This window comes from Cygnus atratus, chromosome 1 (assembly GCF_013377495.2).
Source record: "Cygnus atratus isolate AKBS03 ecotype Queensland, Australia chromosome 1, CAtr_DNAZoo_HiC_assembly, whole genome shotgun sequence".
NCBI lineage: Eukaryota > Metazoa > Chordata > Aves > Anseriformes > Anatidae > Cygnus > Cygnus atratus.
The window spans coordinates 131,381,424-131,396,890 of record NC_066362.1 but is presented as its reverse complement, the minus strand read 5'-3'; the positions used below and the strand labels follow the sequence as shown (position 1 = coordinate 131,396,890).

The 15,467-nt window shown below is 39.2% G+C and overlaps 1 protein-coding gene across 4 annotated transcripts in view; it reads left to right on the top strand.

Annotated features, from left to right (window-relative positions):
* CLCN4 (chloride voltage-gated channel 4) overlaps positions 1-12,886 on the top strand; it is a 44,470-nt gene extending 31,584 nt beyond the window's left edge. For all 4 annotated transcript variants that reach the window (XM_035542189.2, XM_050714845.1, XM_035542188.2 and 1 more), the window contains 3 exons: positions 711-1,109; positions 6,820-7,036; positions 8,576-12,886. In XM_035542189.2, coding sequence (XP_035398082.1) covers positions 711-1,109; positions 6,820-7,036; positions 8,576-8,666 — 707 coding nt within the window. In that variant the 3' untranslated portion in view covers positions 8,667-12,886. The remainder of the gene's footprint in view (positions 1-710; positions 1,110-6,819; positions 7,037-8,575) is intronic.
* Positions 12,887-15,467: the final 2,581 nt, after the last annotated feature.

Here is a 15,467-nt window from a genome sequence, read left to right as displayed (position 1 = left end):
TTTTTATCCTTTAATGTAAACTGAAGGAGTAAGTATGCTTGTAAAATGAGGAAAAGGATTGAAAAATATAACTACAACCCTGTCTATAGCTGTATGCCTAGATGTAGCTTTAGACCAAGTTGTCTGGGTTCAAACTGGGTGTTGTACTAATACCAAAAGCTTGGGTTTAAGCAGTAATGTAGCTTGCAGTCAGTGGCCTAAACTATTCTTATGTAGAATTTTGTAGCCATGGCATACCTGAAGATAATGTTTAGTTTTCTCCTCAGTATGAATGCTACAGGTAACCCAGTGCAAAGGCCAGCTGTCAATGCTCCCTGTGCTGTACTCCTGCCTGTCCCAGCCATGGTACTTAGCTGATCCTTGGAGTTACTTTTAGGTTTAGTTTCCCGAGTATCCAGTATAGCTGAGGTTTTTTGCATGCTTGCTGGTTTGACAGCACACTCTTTTAGCATTCATTATTTGCTTTTCAGTGTTGGCATTTTTGGCTTGAGCAAGTTCACTCAACCTTTTTGACGAAAATTGCAGCATATGAAAAATCTCTTTCTTCAGTTAAATAAGCCCCCAAATACTTCACAAAGTATAAGGACAAAGTACTCAGCATGAATAATCTTGTGGCTGTTAGAGTGTAAGACACAAAAATAGGAATGAGTTGCTTAGCATGTACACTTAAAGAGCACTGAGGAGAATGTGACTGCTTTCCTTGTTGGCAGGTGGTGTTACCCGAATGACGGTCTCTCTGGTGGTGATTATGTTCGAGCTAACTGGAGGCCTGGAGTATATCGTACCTCTTATGGCTGCAGCTGTCACAAGCAAGTGGGTGGCAGATGCCTTTGGGAAAGAAGGGATCTATGAAGCTCACATTCATCTGAATGGTTACCCATTTCTGGATGTGAAGGATGAATTTACACACCGAACCCTGGCAACAGACGTCATGAGACCAAGGCGTGGCGAAGCTCCTCTCTCTGTTCTGACGCAGGACAGCATGACTGTGGAGGATGTTGAGACATTAATCAAAGAGACTGACTACAATGGCTTTCCAGTCGTGGTTTCAAAAGACTCGGAGAGACTTATTGGATTTGCACAGAGACGAGAGCTGATTCTTGCAATAAGTGAGTAGAGAGTATCAGTGTACATGTGAGTGTGACTTTGTTAGGGATTTTGATAGCATAGGATGTTAACAGTGTCATTCACCTTGAAGAATGGGTAAATAAGAACCAAGCCAAATTTTCCACAAATCTGGCTTTTACTTGTTGCTAAGACACATAGCTGGAATCTCTTCTATTGCAACTGGTAGATTTCTGTAGCCTTGATATTTGTGAGATAATTTTGTTGTCACTCACAGCAGTACAATACAATCTGCTAGATACAATAAAGATAAGCCCAACTCGTATGACCAGAAGTTTGCCAGAACCAGAACAAATGTCACTGCGGTGCTGCACTTCCTGTAGTATCATGGGCTGCCAGTGGCAGCTGGGCAAGTTGTTAACCTTTGTCACCCTGTGACAAAATGCATGTCCCTGTACTTCTTTCTGTTTCACTATCTCATTTTTTTCTCACATGCAGGCCTTTTGCACTAGGGATGGAAGACTTTTCATTGGAGGATGTTGATGTGATTAAATCTCAATGCTTGGTAAAGGATGGTTGAGTTTTGTCAAGCATCCAGTGTAGAGCTAGCTGGTTAACTTACAGCGTGATCTAGATCCATAAGGATTTTGATTCATCAGATCCTTTCCTGTATGGTCTGATGGCTAGGTGGGGATTGCAAAGATGTATTATATGAAAGCAAGTCTTCCCAACTTCCTCATACCCAGAGACCCAGGTGTGCAGAGGTCTGCAAGCCTGGGAAATCAACTCCATGGTCTGCTCTCAATTCTGAGTCCTATGGTGCTGAAGGCCACCCAGGTGGCCTGACAGGCTGCTGGCGGGGCATGGTTGCCTTATACTTTGCAGAGGGGTGGACTAGGAATATCCTAATCTCCCTGAAATGGAATTATTCCTCTCTGTGTGAGCCTGTTTCATCCCTCCGCTTCAGGTACCTTTAAAAAAGCTGCTGTCTTGGATGGAGCTGAGGAAACTTCTATACTCTTCAGAAAAGAAAATCCATAAATAGAAACTTGGGTTTAGAAGCCTACATTCCTGCTCACAAAGACTTCTCACAAAATGAGATTTGAAAGAATGGTGCTCTTTAAAAGCACATTTTTGGATACATGTGTATTTTTGTCTATCAGATGTAAAGAGATTCATTCCAAGTGATCAGCCCTAAAATTTATATTTATTTATTCAGGGGTGCTCAGCTGTTACTTGGTTTTTCTCTTCTCATCCAATAGCAGAAAGTCATCAGTGCTGGGATGCTATATGCAGAAGAGAAAAAGAGTTGACAGATCCCAATTTTCTCCCCATAATATGCAACGGAGAATTCTCTTCAGTAAGAAATACGTTTCTGATTTTTGCCCTTCTGTGGTGTAAGTTGCCATTTCAATTACACAGAAAAGAGTCTATGAACTCAATTAATTTTGCATTTATTTATATAAGGAATTTCTCAAAACACAGGAAAGCAGAACAAACATTGCTGTCAGTTTCACAACTCTAATTACACAATTGCAACTTAACTTCCAAGGTGTATGGGAATCTAATGTTTTTTTGTTAAAAACACACTATCACTGGTTGCTCCTTCCTCCAAAAAGAAGGGAAAAAAAGTGTCTACGAAGTCATAATCCTCTGTGTACCAGTCTCAGTGTAAGAGAATTTTAAATACACCAAGGTAAGGTCCAAGTCTGCTGCAATGCCCTCTTTAAACAACCAGTTTTGTCTAAGGGCTAATCTTCCTTCGGTAGTAACAAAAGGTGTACGTCCAATCTAGGACAGTAAATATGTGCCTGTAGTTTCACCAAAAGCATAAATGCTAAGAGTTTATGCCATTTATGAAATAGTTTGTATTTTATCCTACTTTTGCTAATGATTTTCAAATGTCTTCTGCAATCCCCTGTGAGAAGTGAAAAACCTTAATTAAATGTTTTTGGCCTGCCCCGTGTCTGGCTTTTACAGTGTGTATGCCGTGTCAGGGCTGTAACACTTGCTGTCATCCTAACTTTATAGCCTTCTGCATCTCCCTTGCAGAGAGGTATGTCAGTGGGAAAATTGCATGGAGTGAAGGTGCAAAGCCCTCACTTTAAAAGCAGAAAGATCTGACACAGTCTGAAGTGAATCATAAGTTTGAGCAGCTGAATCTTTTGATTCAGGTCATAAATGGCAACATAAATTCAACATGGCTGAATAGGCTTGCTAGGAGATATGTGAAAATGCCCAGCTATGCACAATAACAAAGAAATTAATTAAGAATAAACTCGGTGAACATTTTAGATCAAAATGCTTTCCTGTTTGAAAACTGTTTCTCTGACATCCACATTTTCCGGACGAAAAGGTACTGTGTCCTGACCTGATCTAATTAAGAGTATCTTTAATAGGATCAGAGGCGGAACTGAGATTTAAAACCAAAAACTTATCTTCATAGATAAGTTTTCCTAAGAGGCTTAGCTGTAAGGGACCTTTGGTAACCATCTTTCTCTTGTGCTGAGCATGACAGCTCCCTGATCTCATTCTGGGCCAACTCTGTGATACAACAGTTAATCTTTCCGGTACTTCATAATTTTAGATGAGTATGGTTTGTGTCCTTCTGACTTAAAATCTAGATTTGGTGTCACTTTTCCAAGAGACATGGTATATGGTTCCAGTATAAGGCAGAGCGAAACACTGGTTTTGTACCAAGCTAGCAATTTTTTGATAGTTAATCTTTCACTAAAGGGCAAAGTTGCTTTGCATTTATTGCAGAAGTCACTGCTCTTGGGTAATAAATAATGACAGAGTAGCTGGTGTGCTGTGAACTTCCACCTCAGCTTGCTTCACAGTTGTGTTCGTGGAGCCATACCCTAAGTCTCCCTGAACTATAAAATTACTTGCCAGGAGACAGACATCACATGCAGTAAAGCATCTTTTATTCTCCTGTTCGGGTTCTTATCTCCTGTTCAGCCTGACAGCATCCAGAGATACTGGAGTAATGTCTGCAGCCAGTATAGCCCATCTGCACAGTCCCGTACCCAGGGAATGAGGTCTTTGGAAAAGCAGAGTCAGGCTCACAGCTGTATCTCTGCTTTCACTGCATTGTGCTCCGCAGAATATATCCTCAGTTTGAACCAGTTTTGGTACCTCTATGTGATGACACGTTGTGCCATTATATGCAATCATAGAATATTTCTGAGTATATGCTTTTAGCTAAGAAGCCTCAGCTTTGTCTTGCTTGATTAATTGTGCATCCACAGTGTGCAGGCCCAGGGAATTCACTGGAGAAATACTCCAATTCCCTCACATGACTGACTTCTTGAATGAAGGCAATAATTACTGAGTCCTGCATAAAATGCCTGCTCACACACAGCTCTCTGTCTTGTGATTTACCTCTGTGTCATTTCTTTCTTACTACTTGGAGCACTATGCATGCTCTAGAAATGTATCCAGTCCCTGTAAAGTAGATGGCAATGCCACCACTTCTGATTGCTCCGAAGCACCTTCGGGAGGACTGTGTCCTTCTGTTGGTCCTTGTTGAGCAGGCAGGCGAGCAGGTCAGGTGAACGTGGGTGGTCAGACTCACCCTCTGGGAAGATGTGTCTTCTTTTAAGATGACTCCTACTTTACAGTCTTACAGTGGGGAGTGTTTGACTCTGTAAAGCTCTTTTTACATTTGGCTAGCTTCAGAGACGTTGTACAGAAGGCAGAGTCCAGGACACAAACCAGGTAGCCTGCATAATGTGCTTTTCCCAATGTGGAATTGAAAGAGCAGCACAGTTAACATAGGCTGTGAATTCCTGAATATGAGAGGCCATTTCACATTTGGGAGAATTAATTCACTCTGTAGTTATGACAAAAGTCTTCTGTATTGATTACTCTGTAGAGCCAGACATCGTCATCCACTCCTACTGTTGAGTTTTATCTGTTTTTTTTATCCACTGACTGCAAAAATCATCTGTTCTTCCGTTTTACCTTCTCTTAACTCCTCCACCCAGTGAGATTGCATACAAAGTCTACCATTTTTATGATGCCACTGAATTTGCTCAAAATTACTACATCATTCAAGTTTCTCTAGAGAGATGTTTGGCTTTGAAGAGTGAAGTCATGGCTTTGGCTAATCGCTGTTGTCCAGGGTCATTGCTGCTTTGGGAACAGCAAAGTAGTAACTAAAGTGCTTGGGCCTGTTGCTTTGGGTACAGCTTCAGGAAGGAAATACCTAGCTGTCAAGGGCTTTTATCAAAGGGTGGGACTTGCCTTCAGTTTGATTAATGATACCTCTTACTGCAGATCATATATCAAAGAGCTATGCAGGCATGTTCACACTTGAAATTGGATGTATGAATCAAAACAAGATGAGACAAAGTTAGCATCATTCCTGTAAATTGCAATAGGGCTTGTAATATGTGGAGTGAGAAAGTTGAGAATCATAATATAGTGATATTAGGTTTGAGCCAGCACTGCTCTGGTTCCAGAAATATTACAAGACAATGATCATTAAAAGGAAAAAAGTGCAGCTGGAACATGTTGGAAACCATTACTGCCTACACATTACAAGTCACAGAAGCAAGTTTCTGCACTTGGATTGATGGAAATGAGCTCCAAGAATATATACATATGCTTTGAGTATGTCTGATTTGCTGTGCCTCTCAAGAACAGAAGCAGCCTATATTAATCAAAGATAACAATTCATACCATTTCCAAGAATTTATACAAAAAAAAATGAAAAAAAAGAAAAGAAGACAGAATGAAACCCTCAGAGCCAAACAAAAGATATGCTTATTCTGGGGAAAGACAAGTGGCCTTTCATTTGGAAATCCATCTCAAATGTTGTTCACACCCTGTAGTGATGAATAGAAATGAGGTAAACACTACAGAGAAAAGAAACCACTTCTATGCTAAGAATTCTTGTGGGGTCATACTTTAAAATAAAAGGCTTATACTGATCATGTAAACTCCAGATGTAGTGTACAGTTCATTTCATCGTTTGATCAAAGTATGAATGAAAGCTTTTGACCTTTTGAAAAGGTTCAAATACGTACTGTTGAGGAAAATGTGTCAAACTCATTTACTGCTATATATTGTTCCTCCTTTTCCTATCTTCCATTAAGTAGGAAGCTTATTTTTTCTGTCCTTTTAGAATCTCTCTATATAAACTCTATTTAAGAACTTAAGTGCAAAATTGCATCATTTTCCCTGCAACCCAGAGAGGTGTGCCAGTCTAAAATAACACCCAGACTGCTCCCAGATTCCTGGGAAGTGATTTAGTCTTTTGCTACTTTTATGTTCACAAATAAATTTGCCATGCTCAGGTTTCCTCAGCCCCACTGAGAAATCTGGGAACAAATAGACTGCTCCAAAGTGACTGTTGACAGGCTGTTGACTCCTCTCCTTCAGGTATGCAATGGAAGTTTCTGTTGTGATTCTCACAATGGAGGAAACAGCTTACAATCATTTGAATTTGACAGTGATTGTATTAGTGATGTTAGTGAATACCATGAGCCACACTTTTATTCAGGAAAACATTATGCCAACCAAGTAAAAGTATGTATTTGTAAAAATATTGTAAAAATGTCGAGGAAACTACAGCAGAAGGAAATTCATGTTTTCTCCAAGACCTCATCTCTTAGGACCTCAGTAACTGTCTGACAAAAGGCTACTACTGCCTTTGCTCTCCAAAGGAGGACATAGTTTTTTCATTGTTATTATCAAGCCTGATTAACAGGCCCGACTCACTGTCTGCCTTGATCTTTCTTTATACAGAGAATGCAAGACAGCGTCAGGATGGGGTGGTGAGCAATTCCATTGTGTATTTCACTGAAGACCCCCCAGAACTGCCACCCAATAGTCCCCATCCACTGAAGTTGCGGCGTATTCTCAACCTGAGCCCTTTCACCGTCACTGACCACACACCAATGGAAACCGTGGTAGATATCTTCCGGAAACTTGGACTCCGACAGTGTCTTGTCACTCGCAGTGGGTGAGTAGATGCTGAGTCAAGCACGCTTCAAGAATCTTAGAAGATTTTCTTTAGCATTAACAAAAACACTGTTTGTGCATCTAAAGCCAGGTATAGATAGTAACTAATTAATCAGCACCTCTGAGACACTCGGATGAATATTTATATTCTATTTTGTGGATGGAAAACCGAAGGGAAGTGTGCCCAGTCTCTCTTCAGGGCAGCAAAAGAAATCAGACTCACAACCAAAATGTTCCTACTGGGTGTCATGGTTCATGCTGTTCTCCCAAGTCCTCAGTGTATTTTTATGTAGATAAGGTAAAGATAATTACAAAATAAACTGTTGTGACTCCTACTATATTTTCATTTTCAACAGAAGCAGATCTGGCAAGTAGTATTGTTTGCAAATGATGTGCCTGTTCCTAGACATCCAGCTAGATTAGATGCTTAAGACGACTGTGATAAAGACATGAGTTGAGGAAAATTAATTCATTCTGCTTTTCTTTAATGGAAAGTGGAAAGGCATATAAACTGAAAGTCCACGAAAAAGTGTGGGCAAACATGACATTAGAAGAGTAAAAAGCTGCATTGTATTCAGTAGAAATAAATCTGATGGTTCCAATGAGGTTTCCATTATTTTGGGAGTATTGCTCATCACAGGATCTTGTGGTAAGAAGGAACTCTACAACAGAACAGCAAAACCAGAGCCACCATTTTCAAATGTGGAAGACTAAAATTTAGTCTTCTGCAAAACCCTGTTTTGTTATTCAAATATATTGCATATAATCTGTTAGTATTGTTGGAGTGTGCTCAGCATTAAAAAAAAAAAAAAAGTACCATTTCTTGGGACAGAAATTTAGGTTCTGTTTTGAGGTGCTTCGTTTTGGAAATTTTCACCTTGAGTTCTGGTACTTTCACTAAATGAAAGGTGGAATAACTCTAACAATGACATAATTTCAAAATTCAGTGCCTCACTGCCTTCAAGAAATATAAATAATGTTACCCTGGAACATTGAGCGTTAAAATGTTTTTTACTCTTGTGCCTAGATGCCCTGTAGGTCTTACATTTTTTGATGAATCCAATTCATTTAGCATCATATAAGTGCAAAATTATCACTCAAAGTTGAAGGAACTGTTATGTCAGAAAGCGAGAGTTTCAGAAAGCCCATGCTTTTGCTTAGTTCGTGTACTATTAAACCCCATGAATGGCCTACATCAGTTCACTGGTGCCTTGGTTTTGTGCTGTTGATCCTCTGCAGCCTGAGCCTAAGGAAATTCATTACTTTGTCATATGAAGTGTTGGTAATTGTAGCTTCTCGCTCAATCATGTTCTCAACAAAAGGAGATAACAACCCAAAATATTTCACTTAATGATCATGGCTGAGGTAGTAAACATACATGAGGTGAAAATGCTTTTTATAAAACAGAATTTCTAGAAAATAGGATGGACAGTGTTAATGGAAGCACTAAAAAAATGTCCCTGTATCTCAATAGGAAAAAAAAAAAAAAAGGATGATATATGAGATGATTGTTGACCTTTCCTTTCCTTTTCTCCTCTAGGAGGCTGCTGGGTATCATAACTAAAAAGGATGTATTAAGACATATGGCTCAAATGGCAAACCAGGACCCTGAATCTATCATGTTTAACTAGTCTGGTAAAGGGCGAAGAAAGTAACCCCAAAGGAATCCCTTCTAGATTAACACAAAGGCTATGTTCAGTGTTTCATTTTGTTTAAAGAGAAAATGTAATGTGTATGAGGAATGGCCTAATATGTCTCCGACAGAGGGAGTGGATGCAGGATGGCACTTATTTAATGAGGAAGGCAGTTTAGAAGCTCCGAGCAGCTGCAGACATCAAGCTGTGTTTCCTTAATGAGTTACCTAACAGCTCGATTGGTGCATTGGTGGGCGTAAGTGATGTGGTGCTGAGAGACAAAGAGCCAGGAGCACCAGTGGGATGCATAAACATTCACAGGAACTCAGGAGGCAGGTGTGAAGACTAGCAGACACCGTTTATGCATAAATTGTTAACAAAGATTTGTGTTCCAAACTAGAGAGCGTGTATGAGTAATGTCAGTTGTATTTGTTACTGAAATCATGGCTATTTGTTTGCTAGTGAATTATACCATTTTCATGAGGAAAAAAATGTCATATTTTAAAATGAAAATTTTTGTCACCTTCATTTATTTTTTTTAAAAGTTAAGTGATTCGGGACTGAAATTAAAGGAGCAAGAGCACACTTAAATTCATTTTAAAATGTAGTGTCCCCTGCTCCCTGTTTTAGTCCTTTGAATTTTACAATTTATATATATACAATTTATAAATATACAGTTCAGCATTTCTGTCAATCAGCTTTTCTTTATTAATATTGAAATGTGACTTATTTCTAAGGATTTATTATTTCTCTATGCAATTTTGCATACAGGTACTGTAATATTTAGTATTACGTGGTTTGCTATGACAACAGGAAAAAGCATAAAAGCCCGTGGAGGAATTTTCAAAGGCACAAAAGGGAGACTGGTATCCAGCTCTCATCAAAGCTAGTGACAAGAAATTGAATCCTTTGCCTGCCTCCCCTTATGTAAAGAAAAATAGTTTTTCACAGGCTTATGAAGTTCTGCATTGATTTCTGATTCTCCATTTAGTTCCTTTTCTTCGTTGCCTTTTCTTGGCACTTGTCTGCACCTGCCAAGAGATTGGTTAAGTTAATTTAGCAACCACAGACATTTATTCTGTAGTAGATCTACTCTTTACACTTCTACCGCCAGTCATAGGACTGCAGAATTGCTCCCCATAACACTGTGGCAAGGATAAGGGATCAAAGCAACTGAGAATGCAAATGTCAATAGCAAGGCTTTAATTATTGATCTATTTGCAGCAAGAACACATGATTTAACATCTCTCAGTAGGAACCTCTAAGACACTCAGGTAAAAATGCTATGTTTTCTTAAACCTTGGTTCTGGTCCTGCAGAAGATAAACACAGTCAACATTGTCTGTGTCAAAATACTAGCACTTTAGTCACGACTGCTGTCACTAATAGGTGACCAAATTCTACTCTCAGTAACACATAATTCACACTGCCCAGTGTTTGGTTTACAACTATCAACTTAAAGATAATGACTGGAGAAAGGCTGGATCCTAACTTAGGTTCCTCGAATCCCCAGCAGGAGGGCCTTCTGACCACCTGAGAGTCTGGACTATTCATTCAGGCATCTAAATCCTCTACTATTTTTGCTCAAATATATATAGATACCAGTAGCTCAAATCTATTGCATCCAAATGGTTTTCAGAGACAGAGATTAGGGAAGAAGAATATGCCAGATGAACCTTTCATTACTCCAGACAAAAGCCATACTGTGTTAAACCAACTTGTAGGCAGTGTGAATGATCATTGTGTCCCTGAACTGAGACAACTAGCCAGGTGCACCCTAAGTTAGATGCCCAAAGTTACAAATTCCTCCTCTTATCTCCAGTGACCCTGCTTCCTTCTGGCAGGTGTCCCACTGCATTCACAAAAAGTATGGCCCCAATTGTTTAAGTAAAAGAAACGGAAGTAAAAGGATAATTTTAATCTGCTAAGTACAGCATTTAACAATAGTGTTTGCAACAGACTGACATAAATATATGTAGCTCTGGCCAAAGCCCATAGATATTTCAGTGTATATTTTTGTTAAACATCTGCAGTAAAATGTATTATTAAAGGGATATTGTTAAAACTATGAAAACTATAGGACTGAGCAACCCTTTCATTCTGAAAATAGGAAATGCAACATAACATTGTTGTTTCTTTTGTTTTGTCTTTGAAGCAGTCATCAACCAAACTCATAAAAAAGCAAATGACTCAACCACCAAGCTCATGAAAATTGGATTCCCTCATTTGAAGAGAGATGCCATCTTAAAAAATCAGTGAATTTCCAAAACTAAGCCCAAATGGGGTTTAGTACAAACGTCAGGTTCTAACCAAAATTATGAGAATCTAAATTTGCTAACTTTTGAGGGCATTCTTGTTCTGAAATTGAAACTGAAGGACCACGTTTTACTTTTCATTCTTATAGCCCTTAATGTTAGTATATGTTTGATGAACACTTTCTCCATCTCCCCTTATGTTTATATTGGAAGCAAGTGTGCAGACTCTCCCACCTGAACACATCTAAATACCTCTTTTGCTCAGAAGTCAATAGAAATAAGTTAGAAAGTCCATTTAATTGAAATCAAACCCTGTGCTTCATATATGTCAGGGAAAAGGAGAGGTCTTAATGCCTTCTCTGTTGGCCAAGGAAATTTCAGTCCATGCCACACTAGAATTTAGTCCATGGCAGAGCTAACTCTGAAGAGCATTCAGAGCATGTGTTTGCTAACAGAAACCAGGATAATACATCCATGCTGAAAAAAAAATGTCATTTCCTGAGGAAAAAGATGTTGAGTCAGCTAACTGAGATTAAACTCGTTGTGAATACAAACTCATCTGGGTGTTGACTAGGGTTATGGCTCAGTCCATGGTTATGCATAGGCATAAACTCGTGTGGCAAATTCCCCTTCATACCCAGAGGCCTGATCCACTAAAACCAACAGCCAGCCATGTGATATCTTGTTGGCTCCTCTTATTAGGCTGCATATGAGAAGGACTCAAGGACATTCAAGGACTTAAGAACAGGGTCCATAAGACCAGCATGGTGGTGGTTTGTAGGAAGCAACAACAGAAGAAATTGAGACTTTAACTTTGGGACTACCACCCAAGCAGAAGGCAGGTAAATGAGGGTCCAGCTCTTTTTTACCAAACATGTTCCTCTTTAGATGGCATCATTTAAATATTTAAGGGTCAGAGAAAAAGGTTTGAATGTGTAACTGAGAACATGGGTACAGACTGCTGCTCCTAGTTATGAAGTCTGTTCAAAATACATTAAACCCCCTTAGAGCAGGGACTGACATCTAGCTCTGCAGAAATGGCATAGGAATAGCTGACTTCAGCTGCTTGGTCTTATCATGGCTGAGTTAATGCTAGAATGACAAGGAAGGCTTAGAAACAGGACAGACTTTGTTAATCAGAAAACTTCCAGAGATGGTAGTTGGCTGTAAGTCCTTCTGTTGAACTTCCTCCATGCTACAATTTTCATTGCTCTTAAGAGTTCAAGTGGCTGCATGGGGAACACTTTGTATAAATTAATATCATGCTTTTTGCAAAAAATGCAGTTATAATGTAATAATTCCCCATAACAAGCCCATTATTAGTTACCATTTTCCATCTGTATTCCCAAATGTGTCTCAGAAGTCAGTGAATAGACTCTAAAAGGCATAAATCTCAGCCTTAAGTATTTGAATCTGAATAAGTCAAAATAGAGTCACATAGCCTGATGAATCTGAGTTACATATGTGCTTTGGTATACAGTGCTCAGTTTATGCAACTTCACATTCATGTAGTTGGATTTAAATCCTCACATTCAAGCAGTTGGACTTTGATGTCACATTAAACAAGAGAACAAAACCTTTGAATGATGCAAGTTCAGTATTGTACCTTTGTTTTGCATGAACTGTGTTCAGTTACATTCAGCTTCTGAAGTATACGTGAAGCAATTTGTACCAGAAAGTTTATTATTAAAACAGAGAACATGGACGGGATTAGCCAGATCCTTTGGCTGTCACAGTGACACTAATTATTAATTCTTATGCTTTGAAGAAGCAGAAAAAGAATGTTTAAGAATTACAGAATACCCATTGATTCCGTGTTGGAATGACACTACTGATAAGAATATTGTTTTGCTTTTTTGTTTGTTTGTTTGTTTTAATTGTAGAAAACAGTATATATGTTGCACCTTATCAAAAACAATGTTTGGACTCTATTTTTTAAATAAAACTGACACTGTACTGGAAACATTGCTCGAACATATTATTAATTGGAGTATTGTATCATAATGTCTCTGCATGATTTTGATGTTTCCTTTTCCCACCTATAAGAATAATTCAAGCTGGATGAATGGTTTAGGATATCTAACTCAGCTTTGGGTTACCTTGTATGAAGTTAGAAGTTAGTATAGTCCGTGCAATAGACTTCAAAGAATCAACCTTGACAGCTGGCTGTTTCATTTTGGAAGGAAATGATTTTCACTTCAGCATCACAAATCCTTTCTTTAGAAATCTAAAGAGAGAATTAAAAAAGATTTATCCTATCAGGCTCTTTTGTTTACAATCATCATGAAATTTGTTTAAAGTTAGATGTCACAAAGCCCTTACGATTTCAGATTTTGTATATATTTTTTCATTTTTACCTTAGTTTAGAGCTAGGCCCAAAGATTGAAAATGGCAGGTTCAATTGTGCACATTTACTTGGATGAAATCCCTTAAATGACAGAACTTTTGTGTAGTAGCAAAAAATGAGATTCATCCTGATTAATGTACTAACAAGCAAATAGAAAGGCACTATGGCATTATGCAAATAAGACATTAATCAATGGTTTATCCAAAAGAAGCATTACAGATTTAAAGGCATGCTCCAGGGAACAAATTTGATAAGACTGATATGTCAGCATTATCCTAATTTAAGTTAAATTACTCACTTCAGAAGCTGGTGCTGGAGTCCCAGGGCCTCCAGCTTGCTCCGTGGATTGCTGTAGCTCTAACATGGCCCAATGCACACATGAAGAAGCCAGGAGGCATCAGGCTTGCAGCAGCTCAGATAAGCAGTAATTGTTCCTGTAGTTTGTAGTTGGTCACCAGGGACTGAGCCTTAGACCTACCTGTCATCACTTGTGATGGCAGAGCCAGGAAATGGAAGAGAAAATGTTGAGAGGAATCCAGTGCTGCCCTGTCACAGCTGTGCACCACACATCCTGGCCTAGGTGCTTGTTTCTGCTAAACCAAATGGCCTGTTGCTATCCACATGCCTTTCTGCTCCTTTCTGCCCCCTCCTTATTTATTTGCTACAAGCAATATTATTCCCTGCATTGTCCTGCTCCTCTGCTCCAGCTCCAAATGCAATCTTACTTCCACTGTGGTAGCTTAGCCCACCACCAAGCACCATCTTACAGGCTGCATCCCACTCAAGAAAGGTACACCTGTGGTAGGTGGGCTTTTCTCATGGCATTCAGGATTTTGTATTGCTCCCTGCTGGAGGACATGGAAAACCTGGTGTGACTTGCAGTGGTATTCTGCACTGAGTTTTCTGATTGTTGGTTTGCTATCTTAACACATTACCAAAAAGATGGCCTTTTCAGAAAAATAGTTGCTATATTTGCACAGATCAATGTATATACATTCACCATCTCAACCAGTAAGTAGCGAATCCAGCATGAAGGCAAGCAGGATCTGGGAAATGACAGTGGCAACTATATCCTGAAGCGCTTATGAGCTCGTAGAATTTGTCAGGAGCTGCTGACCCGGGGCTGCAGCATTTGGTCAACTCTGCATCTCTTCTTTCATCTTTCTTGCATTCTGAGCATAATTAATATGCTCACTTTGAGCGCATTATAAGCACAGCTTGAGCACAGTTAATGATTTTAACCCATGCTATCTTCAAAATTATCTTGTATAGTCAGGGTCAAAACAATCTGAGTATTCCTATGGATACAGTGGTTTCCCCAGCTTCTTCAGCTGTGTTTCATTTTGAAAAAGGATTTTGCAGCCTGAACAATCAGTGCACAGCTCCCTGTGGGGATTTGCAAAGCCCCTGCGGTCCGTCTCCGGCTTGCACAGCTTTAGGAGCAATGTCTGAGCGGGCCAGCCTTCATTATGGAGCACATACTTTACAGATTAAGCAGCCTTTCTTAATCCACAAAGACTCAGTAAAGGGCACAGAAAACAACAACAACAACAACAAAAACACAACAAACATGCAAATTGCTTAGGAAGCTAGACAGTCAACTATTTTAACCACAGAAAGTTGTTTTGTTCTCAAAGTTATGTCCACCGTGGTGTCTAGCTCTCAAGAGGACCATCCCCAGTGCAGTATTTGCTCACTAGTTTCATCACTAGGAAGGAGTAACATTTGAAGCTAAAATCATATGTATTTCTATGGAGTACAACCAATGTTATAGTTATATAATGTATCCTAAAAGATAACTTTTCTCCCCCTTTGTAGTAAGCTCTTTATTTTAACAGTTGTTAGTGAGGACTAGTGACTGTGCTGCACACATTTCGACATCAAATGCTTCTGGGCTGGCGCATCAAATACTGAGCATTTCTCCTTTGATAAATGTAGTAGATAGGAGTGCCTGGAGTAATTGTGCCATGGGAAAGGACCATTTGAAATAATTAAAGTGACATGACTAGAGAAAAACATAACTCTAAAGTTTGCCACCAGGTAACATGGAAAGGTATTTCTGTATTAGGAAGCCCTAAGGTTTATAAAATAATATTTAACATTTACATCACTAACAAACTTGCGTTTTGCCTCAGGCAACTTTTACTCATCTAACTCTTATATTAGATCACCATTAGACACCAAAATATCTGAAAGA